The sequence below is a fragment of the Lycium barbarum genome, chromosome 11, assembly GCF_019175385.1.
Source record: "Lycium barbarum isolate Lr01 chromosome 11, ASM1917538v2, whole genome shotgun sequence".
Taxonomy (NCBI): Eukaryota; Viridiplantae; Streptophyta; class Magnoliopsida; order Solanales; family Solanaceae; genus Lycium; species Lycium barbarum.
Genome location: NC_083347.1, coordinates 16714115 through 16738319, shown reverse-complemented (window position 1 = coordinate 16738319; position 24205 = coordinate 16714115). Strand labels below are relative to the sequence as shown.

Sequence of the window (24205 nt, the reverse complement as noted above, 5' to 3'; positions counted from 1 at the left end):
TTTTTTTTTTTAGCCATTTTGGTTCCGGACTCTACTTTTTACTCCTTCCATCAGAAAAAATGTGATGTCTAGTTTTCTTCTTAATAAAGCAGGCTTCAAACAAATTATTGAGTCTGATCAATAAGTAATAGTGAAAAAAAGGTATTTTTGTGGAAAAAGGGTATGCTTGTAATGGGATGTTCAAGTTGAATGTTGAAATGAATAAAGTTACTAATTCTGCTTACATGCTTTCTTTCACTAATTTTTGGCATGCTCGTTTGGGTTATATTAATAATCGTTATGTGGGAATCATGAGTAGTTTAGGATTAATCCCAATGATTAAAAAGGATTTTGAAAAATGTGAAGCTTGTAGTAAAGCCAAAATCACAAAAAGGCTTGATTTTCAAGTTGAAAGATAAACTGAATTGTTAGAGTTAATTCATACTGATATTTGTGAACTTATAGGTTAACTCGTGGAGGAAATAAATATTTTATTACTTTTATTGATGATTTTTCTAAGTATACACATGTTTTCTTGATGAAAAATAAAAGTGATGCTTTTGAAAATTTTAAAATTTATCTCCATGAAGTTGAAAATCAGGTTGGTAGAAAAATAAAAAGGATTAGAAGTGATAGAGGCCGAGAATAGAAGTCTAATGAGTTTAATTTTTTTGTTAGATCACTGGGAATAATTCATGAAACTACTCCACCTTATTCTCCTGCATCTAATGGTGTAGCGGAGAGAAAAATAGAACTTTAGTTGAGTTGACAAATGCCATGCTTATTAAGTCTAGTGCACCTCTAAATTTTTGAGGTAAAGCTATTTTAACTGCTTGTTATGTGTTGAATCGTGTGCCTCATAAAAAGACTAAATTAACACCATTTGAGTTGCGGAAAGGTCACAAGCCAAATTTGGGATATCTGAGAGTTTGGAGTTGTCTAGCTTATATAATGCTAATGTGTCCCAAAATAAGTAAATTGGGTAAAAAAGATACTACTTGTGCTTTTCTTGATTATACTTTAAATAGTACAGCCTATAGATTTTTTAGTCTTAAAGATAATATAATAATAGAATCAGGTGATGCTATTTTTCATGAAAATAAACTTTCATTTGATTATAAAAATAGTGGGGGTCTTAGGACTGAAGAAAATATTTTGTCACTACCTAGTTCTTCTACTTCTGTTTTGAAAATTAAAGAAAATGATGATTTTAAGTTAAAAAGAAGTAAAAGAGCTAGAGTAGAAAAAACTTTTGGTCTTGATTTTTATGTTTTTAATGTTGGAGATGACCCTATCACCTTACAAGAAGCTTTATTTTCACATGATGCTATTTTTTTGGAAAGAGGCTGTAAACGATGAAATGGAATCACTTATTTCCAATAAAACTTGGAAGTTAGTTGATTTACCACCGGGTTGTAAAACAATTGGGTGTAAATTGGTCCTTATAAAAAGTTAAAACCGGATGGTTCTGTTGATAAATATAAGGCTAGACTAGTTGCTAAGGGTTTTAAACAACTAGAAGGCTTAGAATTTTTTGATACTTTTTCTCCGGTAACTAAATTACATCCATAAGGTTTTTAATTGCTATTGTTGCAATTTTTGATTTGCATATTCACTAAATGGATGTAAAAACTGCTTTTTTAAATGGGGACCTAAATGAAGAAATTTATATGGAACAACCCGAAGGTTTTTTTAAGCAGGCCAAGAAAGCAAAGTGTGTAAACCTATTAAATCCCTATATGGCTTGAAACAGGCACCAAAGCAATGGCAAGAGAAATTTGATTCCTGCATGATTAAGAATAGTTTTAAAACAAACGAGTGTGATAAGTGTGTTTATCATAAGTCTTAGAATAATTCACATGTTATTGTTTGCCTATATGTTGATGATTTATTGATCTTTGGCTCAAACATGAATGTTATTCGTGAAACTAAAAATATTCTTAGAAGCCATTTTGACATGAAAGATCTTGGTGAGGAAAATTTTATTCTTGGAATAAAAATTACCAAAACATGTGATGGAATTTTCCTTAACCAGTCACATTATGTTGAGAAAATTTTGAAAAAATATAACTTTCTTGATTGCAAGCATGTTGTAACTCCTTTTGATTCAAGTGTTCACTTGTTTCCTGTTCAAAGTGAAAATGATGTGATAAATCAAAAGGAATATGCTAGTTTAATTGGAAGTTTGAAATATGTGATTGATTGCACTAGGCCTGATATTACATATACTGTTGGAGTACTTATCAGGTCTACAAGCAAGCCATGTAATGAACATTGGCATGCCATAACAAGAGTTATGAAATATTTAGTGGGTACAAAAACTTATGGCTTGTTTTATAAAAAATATCCTGCTGTACTTGAAGGCTTTTCTTATGCAGATTGGAATACTTTATCTGGTGATTCCTGTTCTACCACTGGTTATATTTTTACGTTGGCAGGTGGTGATATTTGTTGGAAATCAAAAAAGCAAACTATTATTGCTAATTCTACCATGGAGGCAGAACTAATTGCTTTAGCTTCAGCTAGTGAAGAGGCGAATTGGTTGAGAGATTTATTATTTCAAATACCTTATTTTGAAAAACTAATTCCTGCTATTCTAATTCATTGTGATAGCACCGCTGCAATTGATAGAGTCCAAAACCGTTATTACAACGGTAAATCAAGACCTATAAGGAGAAAACACGGTATTGTGAGATTATCATTATCCAAACAAAATCACATACACATAGATACACTATAATCTAAAGTGTTAGGCCCGTGCCCAGCATGGGCATTGGAGGTAGTATCGTCGTCCACCTCCAACTCATGTTAAAAAAAAAAAAAAAAAAAAAAGTGAACCTCATATTAAAAAAAAAACAATAAAAAAATAACTTCATATTAAAAAATCAAGCAATATCAAAAAATACTACACATATAAATACATTATAATCTAAAATATTGGGCCCATGTGCAGCACGGACAAAACCTCATAAGCCATCTAGTTGCAAAAGAAAAAGGCGTATTTCAATAAGTGAAGGTTAGATAATTAAACAAATATTTAAAGGAAAAATTATAATTTTCATAATTTTCGAGATTAAAAGTGTAAATTAAAAAAAAATAAAAAAATTGGAACCTTCCAGGTTCAAAGCTCCAAAACTTCAGTATTTAGGGTCCACCCTTTCCTCTAATAAACAAAGAATTCAATAAATAAATATTTTTCCCTTTTCTACAGGATAAAATAACTAGAAAACCACTGGCAGCATGCTGTCCAAGCACACAGTTTGCCAAAGAGAGACATTGGTTTATTACTGTCCAACAACTTCCACAACGTCCTCCTCTCTCAATACATTCCTATAAGTTCAGCCTTGCCCCAAACTCTAAACCTCATACTCAAAATCATCAAATTTACTAGCAATCAAAAGACCAGAGAATCAATTCATATATCAAAATCAAAGCAGAAAAACAGAGTTCAATTCTTTTAGAAGAAATTAAATCAAAATGAGTTCAAGCAGGAGAGCGTGGATAGTGGCAGCCAGTGTTGGAGCAGTTGAAGCCTTAAAAGATCAAGTTGGATTGTGTAGATGGAATTACCCATTGAGGTCTTTGGCACAACACACAAAGAATAACATCAGATCTTACTCTCAAGCTAAGAAACTTTCTTCTTCTTCACTTATTGCAAGGAGCGACAAGGCAAATCAATCTGAAGAGTCTTTGAGAAAAGTCATGTACTTGAGCTGCTGGGGTCCCAATTGAAGTTTCTTTGCAGAATCTTACTGTAATTTTTGTAGAGCTGGAGAGAAAAATAATGTAAGGAGCGACAAGGCAAAACAATCTGAATAGTCTTTGAGGACAGTTATGTACTAGAGCTGTTGGGGTCCCAATTGATCTCTTCTCTAGGTATCTTCATTGTCATTTTTGAAGACCCAAAGATTTTCGAGAGGACAGATTGAAAAAAGAAAAAAAATGTATGGCTATGATTGTAAATAGAGTTTAAGTCATGCCATCTTAGAAGCATGCATTATTTCGAATCATTCGAAGAATGACACATGAAATTATGAAGTACTGTAGATATTTTGATGGAATTATGATATGAATGATCGATTAGTACTCTGCATCACTTCGATATGCTTGCCAATACTACTATTTAAAAAAAAAAAAAAACGATTACACAAATGAATATCCAAGAAATATGGTAAAGAAGTCTCATCTCAGGTGGTCCTGATTTGAATGAAACTAAGAAGGAAGAACACATCTTAAAAGATTAAATGTAAATTGAGCGAACAAGTTGCATACCGACTTAATTTGATTACAACAGTACTTTGAACCAGCCATATGTCAATTAATTTGCACACATCGGTACTCCGAAAACGATCATAAACAAAGATAAGGTTCCTCTGTATCAGCTTAATATACTCTCAGCAAAGACAGAGCGTTTGCTCCCTCTGTAAACTCAATTTCATTCAATTGGTTAAAAGTTAGAATTCTACGTCAGCACAGGGGAAAAAAGGTTTATCCGTTTACCCCATTCTTTAAGGTGCATTTCCTTACCAACATGAGGTTTTTTGTCACTATGTTTTTATATTTTTGTAATTGCTCTATATCTTTGTGAGATGATCAAGGACTTGTTATTAGTTCTATTTTTAGACTTCATTTTAATTAAAAGCCATAGCCCATAGGCAGCTTTCTGAACTTGTCACAATTTTTCATTTAGACACTTTAATTAAGGACATGACCTATTAGACACTTGTAGTATATTTAGAATGTGCTAATTGAGCACCTTATTGCAGTCTTTAAGAAAAAATAAAGCGTGTGAAGTTAACATGCTACCTATGTGGCAACAAACAAATGAAAGGGTAGCACGTGGCTATTTTTTTTCTTTTTGTTCTTTCTTCTTCACATTTAATTCCCACAGCGCCTTTTCTTCATTTTTCCGCATAGAACTTATCGGAGTTCCACCACAAATCACATAAGTAATACTGTCGCTTCTTCATCTTCAAGGAAACAATGTTGTCAAAAATAATCTGTATAAGTCTAAATAAAGTTTCTGAATCTATAATACACTTAGTAAAAGCAGATTACACAATCTGTAAAAACTTAAAATCAGTAAATTACAGAAACTGGAAAAATGAACAGAAACAGTGTTGGAAAACTATATTCAGAATATAATCGAGCCCACTTAGTTCAAAGTGTGTCCTTAAGGAAATTATTCCCCTCACAGTACTCGAGGTTGATGGATTATCCCCTCCCAGGATAGAACGATTATCTTACCAGAATAGTAGTACTGCAAATTCTGGTAGCGGCGAACCACTCAATGGCAGTATATCACACAGAAAAAGAAACTTTTAAGAAGAGTAGAAGAATAGAGAATATCAGAAAATTCGTAAGGCATAATCTGAATATTAATTGGAATTTATAGCCATTAACGCACTGGTTGGGAAAAGGTTTGCAACCTTTCAGAAAATATACGTTTTTATCAATCAATCAGATCATTTGACCAAATCCAAATCCAAATCCAAATCCAAAGCCAAAGCCAAAGCCAAAGCCGAAGCCGAAGCCGAGCCGAGCGAGCGACGACGACGGCGCGAGGGGTCCTTTCCCCCTCAACCCTTTTAGCAACTAGGGAAGGTGTAATGTAATACATACACCTCTCTTTTCCTCTCTTTTTCCTATGTGGGACAGACGCTTTAACCAAAGCACAAGGGACCTTTTACATTCCCCAAAGCAAAAGAGACCTTTTATATTCCCTTCACTTTCCATCCCATCATTTCCCATTCACCAATATAAAAAACCCAACAATCCCCCACATGAATGGGGAATTGCCATAATATAAAAGAATGCGCGGACAAGTGTGATATACAAGCGAAGATTGACTGCATCTGGATAAGTAGGTTTCCCTTTGAACTTTCCGTAGTGAACTTATATCGGATATACTCGATCAATCGGTAGATTTGATATCTTTGAACCGTCGAACTTTGTTGTATACCTAGACAACATAAATCACACAATCAACCTTCAACCATTTATGGTTCTCACGGTTGTGTTCGTTTCAGCCATGAACACCGCCTGGTTTCATGAGTGCATAGAGAATGGGCCTTCACTGTCATTCCCTTTTAAAGCGGCTTACACTTAACACTCACATAGGTGATTTCTAAACATGTGGTCCTATAGCCACATTATCTGGTCATACATTGCCAGATTTAGATAATCATTAAAAATCTTAATGCTTTATTAACTCATTAACAAGCCATAAAGTTTTATCTTTATTTCTGAACATTGTCTTCATCCGAGAATGGGTTGAGTTGTTTGACAATGTTGAACCGTCAGTCATAACTTTGTTTGATCTCTTTGAACCTAGCTCTTGGGATCTCCAGTCTGCTAGGTAGAGTTACTGCCATGATGACTTGTCCTCGGCCTTAACCCCATTCCCATTGATGATCTACTAACTCCCTCTCTAGATAAGCCTTTTGTAAGCGGATCCGCTACGTTATCTCTTGACTTTACATAGTCAATCGTGATAACGCCACTAGAGAGGAGTTGTCTAACGGTATTGTGTCTTCGTCGTATGTGACGAGATTTTCCGTTATACATTACGCTCCCTGCCCTTCCTATTGCTGCTTGACTGTCACAATGTATACATATAGGAGCCAAAGGTTTGGGCCAGAATGGAATATCTTCTAAGAAATTCCGGAGCCATTCAGCTTCTTCACCGGCCTTGTCTAAAGCTATGAATTCAGATTCCATAGTGGAACGGGCGATGCAAGTCTGTTTGGATGATTTCCAAGACACTGCTCCACTCCCAATTGTGAAAACATACCCACTTGTGGATTTAACTTCAGACGATCCAGTGATCCAATTTGCATCACTATATCCCTCAATCACTTCGGGATATTTATTATAATGCAAAGCATAGTCTTGAGTATGTTTCAGATACCCCAAAACTCGTTTCATTGCCATCCAATGTGTGTAATTGGGATTACTTGTAAACCGACTCAGTTTGCTAATGGCACATGCTATATCTGGTCGTGTACAATTCATGATATACATCAGACTTCCCAACACTCTCGCATAGTCCCCTTGTGATTTACTTTCACCTTCGTTCTTTTGAAGTGCGTAACTCACATCAATTGGAGTTCTGGCTATCTTGAAATCCAAGTATTTGAACTTGTTAAGTACTTTCTCTATGTAGTGAGACTATGATAATGCTATACCTTGTGGAGTTCTATGAATTCTAATTCCTAGGATTACATCAGCAACTCCTAAGTCTTTCATGTCAAATTTACTAGCCAGCATGCGCTTTGTAGCATTTATATCTGCCATATCTTTGCTCATTATCAGCATGTCATCAACATACAAACAAACAATGACTTCGTGACCTGGAGTGTTTTTAATGTAAACACATTTATCACACTCATTGATTTTAAATCCATTTGCCAACATGGTTTGGTCAAATTTAGCATGCCATTGTTTGGGTGCTTGTTTAAGTCCATAAAGTGACTTTACAAGTTTGCACACTTTCTTTTCTTTACCAGGAGCCACAAAACCCTCTGGTTGTTCCATGTAAATTTCTTCCTCCAAATCGCCATTTAAGAAAGTTGTTTTAACATCTATTTGGTGAATTTCAAGACCATACACGGCTGCCAGAGCCACTAACACCCGAATGGACGTTATTCTTGTTACAGGTGAGTATGTGTCGAAATAATCAAGGCCTTCTTTTTGTCTAGAACCTTTGACCACAAGTCTTGCCTTATATTTGTCAATAGTGCCATCAGCTTTCATTTTCCTTTTAAAAATTCATTTAGAACCTAAAGGCTTGTTTCCAGGAGGAAGATCAACCACTTCCCATGTGTGGTTATCTAAGATTGATTGAATCTCACTATTGACTGCCTCTTTCCAAAATGCTGAATCAGAAGAAGACATCGCTGCTTTAAATGTTTGAGGCTCATCTTCAAGCAAGAATGTCACAAAATCTGGTCCAAAGGAAGTAGATGTCCTTCGACGTTTGCTACGCCTTGGATCCTTTTCACTTGGTGTACTTTCCTTTGGTTCTTCCCGCGGTCGTTTAGATCTTTCACTTGACGACTCACATTCAATTTTATACGGATAAATATTTTCAAAGAATTCAGTATTATCTGATTCAATTACCGTATTAACATGAATTTCGGGATTGTCGGATTTGTGAACCAAAAACCTACAAGCTTTGTTGTTTGTAGCATATCCAATAAAAACACAATCCACAGTTTTTGGTCCGATTTTTACCCTTTTAGGTAAAGGAACTTGTACCTTTGCTAAACACCCCTACACTTTGAAATATTTCAAGTTGGGTTTTCTTCCTTTCCATAGTTCATATGGAATGGATTGTGTTTTGCTGTGGGGCACCCTGTTGAGTATTCGGTTAGCCGTAAGGATAGCTTCCCCCCACAAGCTCTGCGGTAAACCGGAACTTATTAGTAAAGCATTCATCATTTCTTTCAATGTCCGATTTTTCCTTTCCGCAACTCCATTGGATTGTGGTGTGTAGGGGGCAGTGGTTTGATGAATAATTCCATATTCTAAACATATATCTGCAAAAGGAGATTCGTACTCTCCACCCCTATCACTTCTAATCTTTTTTATCTTTTTATTCAATTGATTTTTGACTTCATTTTTATATTGCCTAAATGCTTCTATTGCTTCATCCTTACTGTTTAGCAAATAAACGTAACAAAATCGAGTGCAATCGTCAATAAAAATTATGAAATACTTTTTCCCACCGCGAGATGGTATTGACTTCATATCACAAATGTCAGTGTGGATTAAGTCTAAAGGATTTGAATTCTTTTGAACAGACTTATACGAATGCTTAACAAACTTTGATTCAACACGTATTTGACATTTAGATATATTACACTCAAATTTAGGCAATATTTCAATATTAATCATTTTCCGCAAGGTTTTGTAATTGACATGTCCTAAACGAACATGCCATAAATTATTTGACTCCAATAAGTAAGAAGAAGCAGATTTTCCATTAATACTAGCAACAACCATTACATTAAGTTTGAAAAGGCCCTCGGTGAGGTAACCCTTTCCTACAAACATATCATTCTTACTAAGTACAAATTTATCACTAACCAGCACGCACTTAAACCCATTTTTCACGGGTAGTGCGGCCGAGACTAGGTTCTTCCTAATTGATGGAACATGCATGACGTTGTTGAGAGTCAGCACCTTGCCGGATGTCATCTTCAACAGAACCTTTCCATATCCTTCAACTTTAGTTGTTGCAGTATTTCCCATATATAACTCCTCATCGGGTCCAGCGGGAGTGTAGGTTGTAAATGCTTCCTTAACGGCACACACATGTCGAGTGGCGCCATAATCAAGCCACCACTCCTTTGGGTTACCAACCAGGTTGCACTCGGACAACATTGCACACAGGTCATCAACATCTTCCACCATGTTTGCCTGACCCTTGTTTTTCTCTTTGTCCTTCTTGGGGGCACGACAGTCGGGAGCTTTATGGCCTGCTTTACCACAATTATAACAGTTTCCCTTGAACTTTTTCTTGTTAGGATACTTCTCCTTTCCAGAATGCCTCTTCCTTTTATTGTTCTTTTTCGGAGCATCATCTTCAACGACACTTGCCCCTTCAATCGGTGAACTCTTACGGTACCTCTTCTCAGCGGTTTTGTTATCTTCCTCGATCTTGAGACGAATCACAAGATCCTCCAACTTCATTTCCTTTCTCTTGTGCTTAAGATAATTCTTGAACTCTTTCCATGAGGGTGGCAACTTCTCAATCATTGCAGCCACTTGGAATGCTTCATTCACTACCATACCTTCAGCAATAAGGTCATGGAAGATAAGTTGAAGCTCTTGAACTTGGGTTCCAACAGTTTTTCCATCCACCATTTTGTAGTCTAGGAATTTGGCAACCACAAACTTCTTCAAGCAAGCATCTTCGGTTTTGTACTTCTTTTCCAGTGCACTCCACAGTTCTTTGGAGGTCTCTACTGCACTGTAGACGTTGTACAAACCATCTTCTAAGGCACTCAAAATGTAGCCTTTGCACAAAAAATCAGCCTGTTTCCAAGCCTCAGTAACCATGAACTTCTGGTTGTCAGGCATGTCGGCGGCAGGCACGGGAGGGTCCTCACTGGTGAACTTTTGCATACCAAGGGTGGTAAGCCAAAAGAACATTCTCTGCTGCCATCCTTTAAAGTTGGCACCGGTGAACTTCGCAGGTTTCTCAGCCGGTGGCACAGCGGCACGGGTTGTAGGCGTGACCGCTGGTGCAATGTTCACAGAGGGAGTTCCAGTTGCAGAGGGAGTTCCAGTCGCAGAGGGAGTTTCAGTCTCAATTGCCATTCTTTCTTTGTCACTGTCAAATCGACAAACTGTTTTAGTTAATAAAACCAGAATAGCAATTAAATCACAAACTTAAACGATGAAGATTTTATTTCTTCAAATCGCAGTATAATTATGAACTTTGGTATTCCAACGAAGTTTTTATATCTTCAAGTCAGAATACTATATTCATATGGAGTAGAAAACTACAGAAGTTTTAATCTCCTTAAACAGAATACAGAATACAAATTATAATATTATATAGATAATTTCCTTAAGATTGTTGTCAATAATAATTTGTATAAGTCTAAATAAAGTTTCTGAATCTATAAAACACTTAGTAAAAGCAGATTACACAATCTGTAAAAACTTATAATCAGTAAATTACAGAAACTGGAAAACTTAGTTCAAAGTGTGTCCTTAAGGAAATTATTCCCCTCACAGTACTCGAGGTTGATGGAATATACGTTTCAGAAAATATACGTTTTTATCAATCAATCAGATCATTTGACCAAATCCAAAGCCAAAGCCAAAGCCGAAGCCGAAGCCGAGCGAGCGACGACGACGGCGCGAGGGGTCTTTTCCCCCTCAACCCTTTTAGCAACTAGGGAAAATGTAATGTAATACATACACCTCTCTTTTCCTCTCTTTTTCCTATGTGGGACAGACGCTTTAACCAAAGCACAAGGGACCTTTTACATTCCCCAAAGCAAAAGGGACTTTTTATATTCCCTTCACTTTCCATCTCATCATTTCGCATTCACCAATATCAAAAACCCAACAAACAATACTTGTACCTGTTACTTCTTCTTTTTCTTTTTTAATTTTCAACCCCATAAATTGATGTTACATTCATTTACTTCTTCAGAGCCAAAGATTGCTTCCGAGATCTCCTCCTCTATTTCGCCCCACCCAATTCTACAATTTCTCAATTTTCATCCTTTATTCGTATGACCGAGCGGCCATGGTTCCAAATATTGACATCGAGTAGAATTTATTGAACTAAGTGTAACTTCTAAAAATTGAGCGAAAAGCTCATTGCACAAGTGCTAGAATGCTAGCAGCGCATGAAAGCAAAGACCTCTGAATATCTCAAATTATCAGCATTAAAATTGATCTCCCAACTAACAAACACATGTTATTAATACCCTAATGATGGGTTCTTTCTTTTAATTGGATTTGTATCTCATGTTTGGTATTGAAAAGATAAAAGAGAAATAATGGTGGAGACGGTGGTGTTGAAGGGTTAAAGGTTTAACTGAGATGGTGATTTGGAAAATAAGATTATTTGGATTAGGAAAAAAATGTTGTTTGGAAGTTACGCCAATTCACGCGCCTAATAAGAGTTAGATCCACATTCTCTTGCCATGTCATCATTAGGTGCTCAATTGGCACATTCTAAATATACTACAAGTGTCTAATAAGTCATGCCCTTAATTGAAGTGTCTAAATGGAAAATTGTAACAAGTTCAGGGACTGCTTATGTATTTGGCTTAAATAAAGGCAATATAACCTTGTTAGTCTTTTTATTTGCTTTATATAACAAGTGACTGTATTAGAAGCACGAACAGTATTTCTACGAAATTTTTTTAATTTTTTTCGAAAAACGTTTTCACTTTATTTGAAAATCAATGTTTGATCATGAAAATTCTGAAATTTAAAAAATACTAAAAAATTTATTTTCACTTTTTCACTTTCAATACATTGAAACAACTAAATATTCTTTACAAAAATTATAAGAAAAGACAACTTAACTCCAAAATATTAAATAAAGTGAAAAAATATTTGGTTTTCATGCCAAACGCCTGCTAAATGTACGTAACTCCAAACATTTTGGTGGTTTCATTTTCAAGGATCTTTTCCCATGGTTTGGGACTTTGGGCGCAAGTGGATTTTCTTTAATCTAAGGCTCCGTTTGGATATGGTTTGAAACCTAATTTCAAATAATGTTTGGACATACAATTTGAATATTTTAAATCGTATTTTCTCTTATAGACATAAAAACCCCACAAATTGTGAAATCTATCAAAACATTCTCAATTCTTATACAATCTTACTAAATGAGCAAATCATAGTTTATAACAAAATTAGTACACTACTAGAAGGCTTTTCTAAAAAATACAACATCAATTAATCAAACTTTACTTCAATAAAATCGAAATTTAACATGAATAGTAATGTAACTACTATTTAATATAATCTACCCACATAAATTAAAGGTTGGTAGACATAAATAAAGGTCGGTGAAAGTTAATGAGATTGGTAAATAATTGATGGGGGTAATTATTAAAAATATTTACCAATTTATGAATCTTTTTTTACAAAATATTAATTTATGGGTTAAATTTTATATTTAAAAAATTTGAAACTATGATTTCAAACTCCAAACCATATTTTTTTGATAATTTGAATTCAAATCATGATTTTACATCAGATTTCAAACTATAACTGAAAATTGATGATCAAATGTTGGTTTGAAATCATAATTTTAAAATTAATGGCCAAACGCCTACTAAGCCAAACCGTATGCCCCATACCTACATTTGCACTTCTTTATTTGCTTGTCTTATCTGCATATCAGTATTGGCATTAGACACATCACCACATGTCACTGTACGTGTCTGCAATCTAGCAAGTAGACCAAACAACATCTCCAAATTCTGTGTGCTCTTTCGACCAACCAACCCCTATACCCCATAATTGTGATCATGAAAAATATATAATAATTGAAATACCAATTACACCCCCCTCTTCAATACTTATCATTAAAAGCTATATGGAAGGGCAGAAATGTACTTCCACAGTTCAGAAACCATGCTCCAAAACCACAGGAAGTACAGCCAAAAAGCCTCTTGTTTTCTCCAACAAGCAAACACTATATATACGCGCACGTTTTTAGAGTTTAGATCAACAAGTCATACAAGTCTTTCTAAGCCTATTTCAGCAAAATTAAACCTTCACAAACACAATCAAGTTTTTTCAAGAATCAATATCATATTAGAAAAGAATGAGTTCAACAAGCAGGGCATGGGTTACAGCAGTGAGCTTGGGAGTGGTAGAGGCACTGAAAGATCAAGGAATATGTAGGTGGAATCACACAATCAGAGCCGTACATCAGCACGCCAAGAACAATCTACGCTCATATTCACAAGCCAAGAAGCTCTCTTTTCAATCTTCTTCTTTGGTTTCTGCAAATAAATTAGAATCGAAGAAGGTGAGGCAGTCGGAGGAGTCTCTTAGGAAAGTTATGTATTTGAGCTGTTGGGGTCCCAATTGATCAAATCCTAATTAGCAGTTAGATTTAGTACATGTATAGTCTTTGACAATATTGTAAAACATGAGAGGAATTTTAGAGCTTGGGCTAAATTGCCCTGTCAACACCTGTGGAAAGAACATTTCTGTAATCCAAAATTTCTGGAAATTATACTCCATTGCGTTGTCTGAATCATAAGTACTTTTCAACTTTTGATAATTTATAAGCTTATTTTGGTTAGGTAATACTATGAATTAAGGATTTGTTCAATAATTCTTAACTTATACCCCATTATAAAAATTGGTCTAACGCCTTTAAAGCACTGGAAGGGAGGATTGGGCCAGTTTCCTTAATGGGCGTCTTGAAACAAATAAACGAAAAAAAAAAAACAAAGTAAACTAGTAGAGATCTAATTGCTTCGCTACCTGAACTCTCACTGAGTTTGAATTTTCAAGCTGTGATCTCTCTCCATTTTCCCTTCACCAACACCTTAATTAAAAAAAAAGGATTTAGAGTAAGAGCCCATTTGGATTGGCTTATAAGTTGCTTATAAGTTGTTTTTAGTTTTTTTGAGTATTTAGCTAGCTAGCTTAAAGTCATTTTTTGTTTAAAATAAACTTACAAAATTAATTGGGCTCATTTGACTTAACTTATCTAAAGCAGCTTATAAACTGAAAATAACTTATTAACTAAAAAAATAAATTAACTTATCCCAATTTTTTTTTTAACTTATAAGCTACTTTTTTTAAGTCCATCTAAATAGGCTCTAGCTAAAACTATCTGTGGCCGTGAACTTGAAGGAAAATATGTTTCTAACGGATCAGAATGCATAAAAGTAATGCTGAATTTGGAAGGAAGGTGCATAATTTACTTGGAAAGTAACGCTAAAATTGGAAGGCATAGGTGCATAACAGTTTTTTAAAATGCAGTTTTGGGACTCGTTCCGATACGGGCACTGGCAAAACGCTTTGGGCTTACATGTAAGGCTTAGTTCTATGAAACTTACGTCCGAAATAGGAGCTCACGTCCAAAACAGGGGCTCGCTTAAGAAATTATGGGTCAGATTCCCTAGTTAATATTATTGACCCTCATAATTTTTTATTACATGAATGGTGCTTAATAGTGTTCTTTATCTATAGATATGAGACAATTGAGAGTAACACAAATAACACATCATAATATTGCATATTTACTATTTGAGAATACTTGTGAGCGTAAATATCACTTAATATTTCTTTTAAAAATAAATAGTCAAATTTTATATCTTCACTTGTCATTAGTCTTCACATTTTTGTCATTTATCTCAAAATTATCATAGTTTATTATTTTGTTATTTGAAAGTAATTTTATTTTATACATGAGGGAGTGATATTTTAAATATAATATGATAAAGTTTATTGATTATTTTCTTTTAGGGAGGTAAATTACATAGTATATATCAGTATTATAAAAGGCGGTTTTGGGACTCGCCCCGAGGCGGGGCACAGGCAAATCGCATCGGGGCTTACGTGTGAGGCTTACGCCCTAAACGCTTAATTATACGCCCTAAACACGCCTAACGCCCAACACTCGGGGCTCGCCTAACAGTTCTTGTACAAATTGTGTCAAATTCCCCGGTTAAAACTTTTGACCCTCATAATTCTTTAATAAAATGATGCTTAATGGTTTTTCTCATATATAGAAATAAGAAGATTAAGAATAACTCAAATAACAAGTCGTAGAATTGCATACTTACTAATTGAGAACACCGTGAGGGTGAATAGCAATCGATATTTATTTTATAAATAGATACCCGAATTTTACATCTTCACTTATCATTGCCTTCATATTTTTGTCATATGTCTCAAAATTATCATATTTTTACTATTTCTCCATTTGAAAGTAATTTTGCTTTTAATCATGAAGAAGTGATGTTTTAATTTTAATACAAATAGAGTTTATTGATTATTTTCTTCGAGGGAGGTAAATTGCATGTGTGATAGTAATGTATTTTAAAAAAATGTGATTTTTTAATTGTTTGAAGTAAGATGTTAGAGTTGATTTGCATCTGATTATAGTTTTATATCATTGCATTATTTATACTTATAAAATCATGTTAGAAGTTTCATTTTCTATGAGTTTCTTTAAACACTTTTTAATATTTCTTTAAACTATTAATGCATTTTTTTATATATATAATATTTGTGTTATCGTAGCATTTTACTATATTATAAATTAAAAATTACAAGATTCATGGGGCTTACGTCCCATGCTTCGGGGCTTAAGTCTCGCCCTCTAATAAATAAAATGCCTCCGCCTTTTAAAACACTAGTGCATAATTTACTTTGAAAGTAATGCTAAAATTGGAAGGTATATGATTTGAGTATAAAAACGAGAAAAAGGATAATGTCACTTTGATCCCTCAATGTTTGGTAAGTTGTAGTTTTAAACGTGTTATACCTTAGATTATTTTTTGAATTATATTACCTTACCTTAAATATAAAGTAATAGTAAGAATATTAATTTATCGTAATACATGAACAATTAAATGATTTAAAAAAAAAGGTACATTTCAAAGTTAAAGGTTAAACAATTAATATTAAGAGACACGGAAAAAAAACAAAAAACTAAAACTTATCATAATTTCAGGGATTACAAATAATTAATAACTAAAACACTCAAAAAAAAAAAAAACTAAAACCTATCGTAATTTCAGGAATGAACAGCACAAATATCCGCAAAAAGAAGAAAAATTGGAACCATCCAGGTTCAAAGCTCCAAAACTTCAGTAAACGAAGGCCACGTTCCACCCCTTTGTCTTTTCCTCTAATAAACAAAGAATAAATAAATAAATAAATTTCCCTTTTGTAAAGTATAAGATAACTAGAAAACCACTGGCAGCATAACTGTCCAAAGCACACAGTTTGCTAGAGAGACATTGGTTTATCACTCTCCAACAACCTCCTCAAATTTCTCATCTCTCAATACATTCCTATAAATTCAGCTTTTGCCTCAAACCCCAAACATCATATTCAAAATCATCAAATTGACTAGCAATCAAAAGACCACATAACCAATTCATACATCAAAACCAAAGCAGAAAAAAAAAAGAGTTAATTTTAGAAGAAATTAAATCAAAATGAGTTCAAGCAGGAGAGCGTGGATAGTGGCAGCCAGTGTTGGAGCAGTTGAAGCCTTAAAAGATCAAGTTGGATTGTGTAGATGGAATTACCCATTGAGGTCTTTGGCACAACACACAAAGAATAATTTGAGATCTTACTCTCAAGCTAAGAAACTTTCTTCTTCTTCACTTATTGCAAGGAGCGACAAGGCAAAACAATCTGAAGAGTCTTTGAGGACAGTTATGTACTTGAGCTGTTGGGGTCCCAATTGAAGTTTCTTTGCAGAATCTTACTGTAATTTTTGTAGAGCTGGAGAGAAAAAGAGAGAAAAATAATGTAGGGCTATGATTGTAAATAGAATATTGAATGGCATTCCACCTCAAGAGAGCCATGTATTTCGATATCTTTGACAAACTATGACCTATGAAATACTGTTGATATGTTGATGAATACTGAGTACTATTTATTTTATGATCCGAAACATATAAATGGTATATCATTCAGCAAATTGAAGGAGCATTTATTCTCTGATGGTTACCCTTCTCTTGCTGTAACATAAAAGATCAAGTTAAATCAAATTGAGAACTTGAAAAAAAAAAGTTCGATACGATATACTATAGAGTTAAACTTTACAAGTTCTAAATGGGCAAAAAATTAATTAGCCCCGGTCTAGGACACGTCCAAGAAGTATGTATGTCAAGCACAAATCTGTAAAACGTGCTTTCCTTTTGATGGCTCCCTCAAAAAACTCCAGTTTCATTCAATTGGATCAAAATTAGAATTTAGGATTTACTTTATCGCAATGTTAACAGTATCTATGTAGTCGTTTAATTGTATAAGGTAACATTAGTACATTACTTTGCTCTTTTTGAAATTATTCTACCTTGTGCAGAGATTTGCTGTTTCAATTATGTGAATGTCTAATTTCCCACCAACGAATCTACGATCTTTGTTCTTCTCCCATAGACCTGCATTTGTAATTAGACTTTTAGTTACGGATTGGATGAAATACAAATCTAAAATTCATAAACACAAACGGTATATTAATTCCATTTAAGTGAAAAATAAAATATTCCATTTAAGTGCTTTGAGAAACAAGATAAGATTTGTATAGACAACTCTATTATGTTCGACCGTGTGACACTGGAAAGCACGCCAGTCCAAAATATATGTAGTTTCATTTTCAAGATCCTTTCCCATGGTTTGGGCGCAAGTGGGTTTTCTTTTATCTTGCCAATCCCTGTGCATCTTTGTTACATATTGTATTATTTATTAACTTTACACATCACCCCATGTCACTCTATGAATAGATAACCTAAAAGTTATCTAATTACTGCTCCCTCCATCCCATAATAAATATCACTTTAGCAAAAAAATAATTATCATATAATATGTGTTATCTTAGAAAATCAAGACATAAATTGACAAGTTTTTTTCAATTTTAACCTTAGACAAAAAGATAAGTTAAAGTAACATCAAAATGATGATTAAAAAAATCACATAGTAACTTGGTATTGTTGGATTCTCAATGTCAAAAGGTTCACTACTTGTGCATGCTCTAATCAGGAGGAAAAATAATGTGTTTTTATTTATATAGAGGTAATTTGATAAACTTCACATAGTATTATTGGTTTCTTAATATGCACGTTTTTTGCTAAGGTAACACTTATTATGAGACGGAAAAAGTATTATTTAGTATCACAAAATTCACTACACTATTTTCTTTTAGTAACTACTCCCACCGTTTCAATTTATGTGAACCTTTTCCGAATATGAGAGTCAAATTTTATAACTTTGACCTTTGGACATAAATTTTTTAAGTTTATAAAGATAAAATTTATATATTTAGAAACTACATTAAAAGTACTATAAGTTATGATAATTTACAATTAAGATAATTTAGAAAAAGTGTAGGCAAAATGTGGTAAAAAAACACCTAATAGATTTTTCAAATAGTAAAAGGTTCACATAAATTAAAACAGATGGAGTATGTGATTTCAACATAAGATCAAGTGAATTTCTTAGAACCATCCAGGTTCAGAGCGCCTAAACTTTAGTAAGAGCCTATTTGGATGAGCTTAAAATAAGCAGCTTATAAGCTTTTTTTTTTTTTTAATAAAAGTCCACTAGGCTTTTGGCCTAGGGCTAATTTTATAAATTTTATCAAAAAATCCAGAAGTTTGTACAACTCTAGCCAAAAGGCTAATGAAAATACAAAATTTAAACTAATGATCAAATTAAGACTTATAACTTGTCTTAATTTGATATTACAAATTGTTAAAAAATTACTAATAGAATGAAATTTGAAATAATTGCTCCATAAAGAACTTCTGTTTCTATATCTCACATGCTCTATATTTGGCCCTCTATATGCACCAAGGCAGTACATTTTCTAACTAATGACCAGTTCTCAGTAGGATGAGCATCCCGGGGTGCTAATACCACCAACTAAGAAACAACCACTAAATAGAAACTGTATGCCCATGTGTACTCAAGAGGTCTGTTGTGTTCCATGTGCTCAATCATTTGGAGCAGTAATTCCACTTCATGTCATTTGTCAAAAGTGCCTCCAACCAATTGCAATTTATGCTGGTAAAACTTCTCAACATCCTGATTACACTGTGTTTCGCTGCTTGTTGGTATTCCTTCAGTGTGGTTGTTCTGTGGTACCTGTTGAATTAAAATCCTCCATTTATGTTAGTTTGTGTACCTGCAACCATTAGCAAACAGTTAGTGTAAACCAAATCCTTCACATTCTCCTCCCAAAGGATTTGAGTGTGAGGATCTCCCTTTCTCCCACCTTCCCCCTATATTCAGCCTCCTTAACATGATCTAATTCTTATACAGGGCAGCTGTAATTTGTCACTGTTCACAATTCTTTTACAGTGGCTCTCCATGTCATGAAAGGAATTGAATTGTATGTCCCCTGTGTCCAAAGCTAAATTAGCCAAGTGATCTGCTAATTTGTTTCCTTCCCTATAAATATGCTCTATCACCACCACTTTTTCCTCACTTATTCTCCAAATTTCTTCCACCATAGTAATGATTTGCCAAGGAATTTCCCATGTCCTTTGAATAGAGTTCTTCAGCAAAAGTGAATCTGTCTCTATCCTTATTTGATCCCATTGACTGTCTTTTAAATACCTGAGAGCCTGTAAAATGGCTAGGGCCTCTGCCTCGGTGTTGGTGCTTTGAAGATCATCTATTTCTCTGGCCTGTGCTTGTATCACATCTCCCCTTTCATCCCTTACACAAAAGGCCCATGAACTCCTACCCGGGTTTCCTCTTGAGGCTCCATCAGTATTGACTTTTATCCATCCAATATCTGGAGTTCTCCAAGTCACTGGTGTTACTCTTATCTTTGGAGAATATCTCTGTAATGCCTCAACAATCACACTCCAATTATATGGTGCATACCTAAAATTTCTCCTTCTCACCTTCATGAATTGAATCAAAGTATGCATCACCTGGTAAATGAGTTTTGTGATTGACACCTTCCCTTCATGTCTCATAGTGTTTCTCCTCTTCCAGAGTTCCCAAATAATAATAGCAGGGACAGCTTGGTTGATGCATTTGGCATGTAGTCTACTAGGCATATCCCACCATCTGTTAATTATTTGGGTAACTTGCAAATTCTCAGTATTTATTCCCACTGGTCCACAAAAATACTTCCAGATGGCTTGAGCTGTTGGTGAGTGTAAAAAGACATGGGAGGTATCTTCCACTTTTGGATGTTGACAACAATAGCATCTGGAAGGGAATTGGTGTCCCCATTTCTTCAACTTATCATCCAATGGTAGCTTGAACTTCCAAAATCTCCACATAAAAAAAGATATCTTTATTGGTAGTCCTTTGATCCACATCTGCTTATACAAATTACTGGGGTCTTTTCTTTGTCTGAGCAATTGAAATGCAGACCCAACTGTGAATTTCCCCCTCGAATCTAATTTCCAGAAAGCCTTATCTGCTTGGCCATTTTCATTTGGTGGATTAATGTGCTGCACAATATGGTCTGCTAGATCCTCAGGAAGGATTCTTCTTAGCAACTGTTCATCCCATTTCCCCACTTCTGCAGTTTCTTTTACAAGGATGATTGTGGGATCACACTCAAAATCTGGTGGAGTAATATGGTATAGGGCTCCCAGTCCTGTCCAATTATCAGACCAAAAATAAGAATTACCTTGTTGAAGCTTCCACCATATCTCATGTTCCATCTCATCTCGGTATTTAATCATCTTCTTCCACACATAAGTACCTGATCCGCTAGGGGCTATCACAGCATGAAACTTCTTTAAGTACTTATTACTCATGAAAGTTCTCCATAAGGATTGTTTGGTTCTCATGTTCCACCACAGTTTAGCAAAGAGGGCTTTAGATATATCTTGTAGGCTTCTAAACCCCATGCCACCTTCTTCTTATGGGTGACATAAGGTTGTCCAAGTTGCCCAGTGCTTACTTGAATTTCCCACAGAGTTGCTCCAAACGAACTTAGCAAACAATCTATGAATCTGAGCAAGTATAGCACTAGGAGGGTCACAAGCGGATAGTAGGTGTATAGGCATGCACTGTAAAACATGTTTAATCAGTGTTGTCCTTCTTCCAATAGATAACAGCTTACCAGTCCATGAGCTCAGTCTATTCTGAATCTTTTCTATTATCTCCTTGTAGTGAATGTTCCTTCTTCTCCCATAGTAGATTGGTACACCCAAATATGTGAATGGAAAATCCTTTTTAAGAATCTGGGTGACAGAAAATACCAGCTCCTTAATGTTATGAGATGTCAAATGATGCATATAAACAACACTTTTCTGCTTGTTGATCTTCTGACCACTCACCTTCTCATAATTACTCAAAGTCTTCATCACTAATCTCATAGACTGTTCATTAGCAGAGGTGAAAATGATAGTATCATCTGCATATGCCAAATGATTGACATATGGACTCCATTTTGGCATCCCATATTCCTTGTACTCATCCTCAGTATGCAGTGTATTGAGAGCCCTAGACAAACATTCTGCAGCCAAAATGAATAAAGTAGGGGACAGTGGATCTCTTTGCTTTACTCCTCTAGATGATTTGAAGAATCCATGAGGTTGCCCATTAATCAGAATGGAATACCAATTATTTGAGATAACTCTAAACACCAGATCAATAGTAAATTCACCGAACCCCATTCTCCTCAGGACTTTAGTTAGAAATAACCATGATACTCTGTCATAAGCCTTTTCCATGTCAAGCTTAATGACAACATTTGCAGGCTTTCCTCTAATCCTAATATCATGTACAATTTCCTGAGCCAACAGAATGTTTTCTACAATACTCCTGCCTTTAACAAATCCTGATTGCTGAGGTGAAATGATCTCAGGTAGCAGATATATCAGTCTTTCATGAATGATTCTTGAAATAACTTTGCTAGTGATGTTACTCAAGCTGATTGGCCTCATATCAGAAAATGTATTAATTTCTTTCTTCTTTGGTATCAAAACCAAATTGGTACAAGTTACATACCTTGGGAGTTCATGCCCACAGAAGAATGATCTCACCATGGTCACCAAGTCATTTGCAATAATTTCCCAACAAGCTTGGAAAAATCTTCCTGTGAAACCATCAGGACCCCCTGCACTGTCTCCATTTAAACCAAAAACTGCTCTTTTCACCTCTGCTTCATCTGGCATTTCATAGAGTTGTTGATTTTGTTCTTCTGTAACCATTTTAGGAATCTTATCAAGCATAGAGAAATCTGTAGGGATATTTTCCTCTTTGAATTGGTCTGAGAAAAATCTGATTGCTTCCTGTGCAATCTCCTTTTCAGTAGCAGCTTATAAGCTGGAAGCAGCTTATAGGCTAAAAAAAAATAAGTTGAGGTAGGCTAGCTTATTTTTTTTTTGGCTTATAAGCTGTTTTCAACTTATAAGCTGCTTTAGAGCCTGTTTGGATGAGCTTAAAATAAGCAGCTTATAAGCCATAAAAAAAATATTAAAAAAAAAGTTGGTGTAGGCTAACTTATTTTTTTTTGGCTTATAAGCTACTTTAGATAAGCTAAACCAAACGGGCCCAATTATTTTTTTAGGTTTATTTTATGCACAAAGTGGCTTTAAGCTGGTCAGCCAAACACTCAAAAAAACTGAAAACACCTTATAAGCCAATCCAAACGGGCTCTTAGATAAGCTAAGCCAAACAGATTCAATTATTTTTTTAGGCTTATTTTTTACACAAAATAACTTTAAGCTGGCCAACTAAACACTTAAAAAAATTAAAAATAGCTTATAAGCAATTTATAAGTCAATCCAAACTGGCTCGTGCAATTAAACAACTGGAGTAGTAACAAAGAGTGCCGGGTAGTCCAACTCCTGTCTTCTTCTAAGAAAAAAAATCACAAGCAATAAATAATAAAATGTCTTCTTTATTCCAAGGATAACTAGAAAACCATTGACTGTAGAGCCCACAGTAGCCCAAAAACCGCTGGCTCATCACTCAGCTACTCTAAAGCCTCCTTTCAGTGCCTATATATTCAGCCTTAGCCCCAAATTCCAAACATCATCTCCAAAATCATTAAAATATACAGGCAATCAAAAATCAGAGAACCATAAACAAGATTCATATACAAAACCAAAGCAGAAAAAGAGAGTTATCTTTAGAAGAAAATCAAAATGAGTTCAAGCAGGAGAGCATGGATAGTTGCAGCTAGTGTTGGAGCAGTTGAAGCCTTAAAAGATCAAGTTGGATTGTGTAGATGGAATTACCCATTGAGGTCTTTGGCACAACACACAAAGAATAACTTGAGATCTTACTCTCAAGCTAAGAAACTTTCTTCTTCTTCACTGATTGCAAGGAGTGAGAAGGCAAAGCAATCTGAAGAGTCATTGAGGAAAGTTATGTACTTGAGCTGTTGGGGTCCCAATTGATCATTTTTAATTTCTAGATATCTTCATGATCATTTTTGCAGACCTGAATATTTTTCAAGCGGAAAAGCCATAATATAGGAAATGTAGTACAGTATTATGATTTGTAAATATAGGGCCCTTGTATTTCGAAATCTTTCGAAAATTATATGAAACTGCAATATAGTGTTGATATTTCGATGACTTGATGTTCTGACAGATCAGCTACTCCAATAATTTGCATCACTTCCAGCATGGTTGCGACTTGCAAGTAATAATGAATATGCACTGTTTTAAAATCTGAAATACATAGATGAAGTAGCGTCTTTCATAAAGGATAAGTCATCTCTGTTAATTGTCGCCCTGATCTTGATGTAAAATCAAGATGACATTAAATAATAATGACGATCAGCGGAAGAAAAAGAAAAAAGTACAAAATCAAAAATGGGTCAAAACTTTTAAGCACCCATATGTTTTCTTAACAAGAACTTGTTGTACAAAACTTTTGACCTTTCGGCGATTCCTTGTTAACAGCTTTATCATCTAAAACAAAGTAAATCGCGAAGTGAAGACCATAATCGCAAGAACCACGGCTTGCTAAGCAGACAGCTTTGATCAAAATATCACTATTTCATTTTTAAGCCTCCTTAGGCATGACAAATTTTGTGGATTTAACATAAATTTAT

General features: G+C 34.7%; 4 protein-coding genes across 4 annotated transcripts; all 4 read left to right on the top strand.

Annotated features, from left to right (window-relative positions):
* Positions 1–3315: 3315 nt before the first annotated feature.
* LOC132618862 (uncharacterized) lies at positions 3316–4070 on the top strand. The gene has a single exon (XM_060333862.1). It carries the CDS (start codon positions 3457–3459, stop codon positions 3709–3711), a length of 255 nt encoding a protein of 84 aa, XP_060189845.1. The 5' UTR covers positions 3316–3456; the 3' UTR covers positions 3712–4070.
* A 9114-nt stretch (positions 4071–13184) lies between these two features.
* On the top strand, positions 13185–13729 carry LOC132617015 (uncharacterized). Its single transcript, XM_060331859.1, has one exon. It carries the CDS (start codon positions 13292–13294, stop codon positions 13559–13561), a length of 270 nt encoding a protein of 89 aa, XP_060187842.1. The 5' UTR covers positions 13185–13291; the 3' UTR covers positions 13562–13729.
* Positions 13730–16448: 2719 nt separating this feature from the next.
* On the top strand, positions 16449–17088 carry LOC132618404 (uncharacterized). Its single transcript, XM_060333467.1, has one exon. The coding sequence runs from the start codon at positions 16656–16658 to the stop codon at positions 16908–16910; it is 255 nt and encodes an 84-aa protein (XP_060189450.1). The 5' UTR covers positions 16449–16655; the 3' UTR covers positions 16911–17088.
* Positions 17089–23164: 6076 nt separating this feature from the next.
* Positions 23165–23723, top strand: LOC132618843 (uncharacterized). The gene has a single exon (XM_060333845.1). It carries the CDS (start codon positions 23289–23291, stop codon positions 23541–23543), a length of 255 nt encoding a protein of 84 aa, XP_060189828.1. The 5' UTR covers positions 23165–23288; the 3' UTR covers positions 23544–23723.
* Positions 23724–24205: the final 482 nt, after the last annotated feature.

Excerpts from the sequence above, each read along its gene's own strand:
- LOC132618862 (XM_060333862.1), top strand. The coding sequence starts at position 3,457 with ATGAGTTCAAGCAGGAGAGCGTGGATAGTGGCAGCCAGTGTTGGAGCA.
- LOC132617015 (XM_060331859.1), top strand. The coding sequence starts at position 13,292 with ATGAGTTCAACAAGCAGGGCATGGGTTACAGCAGTGAGCTTGGGAGTG.
- LOC132618404 (XM_060333467.1), top strand. The coding sequence starts at position 16,656 with ATGAGTTCAAGCAGGAGAGCGTGGATAGTGGCAGCCAGTGTTGGAGCA.
- LOC132618843 (XM_060333845.1), top strand. The coding sequence starts at position 23,289 with ATGAGTTCAAGCAGGAGAGCATGGATAGTTGCAGCTAGTGTTGGAGCA.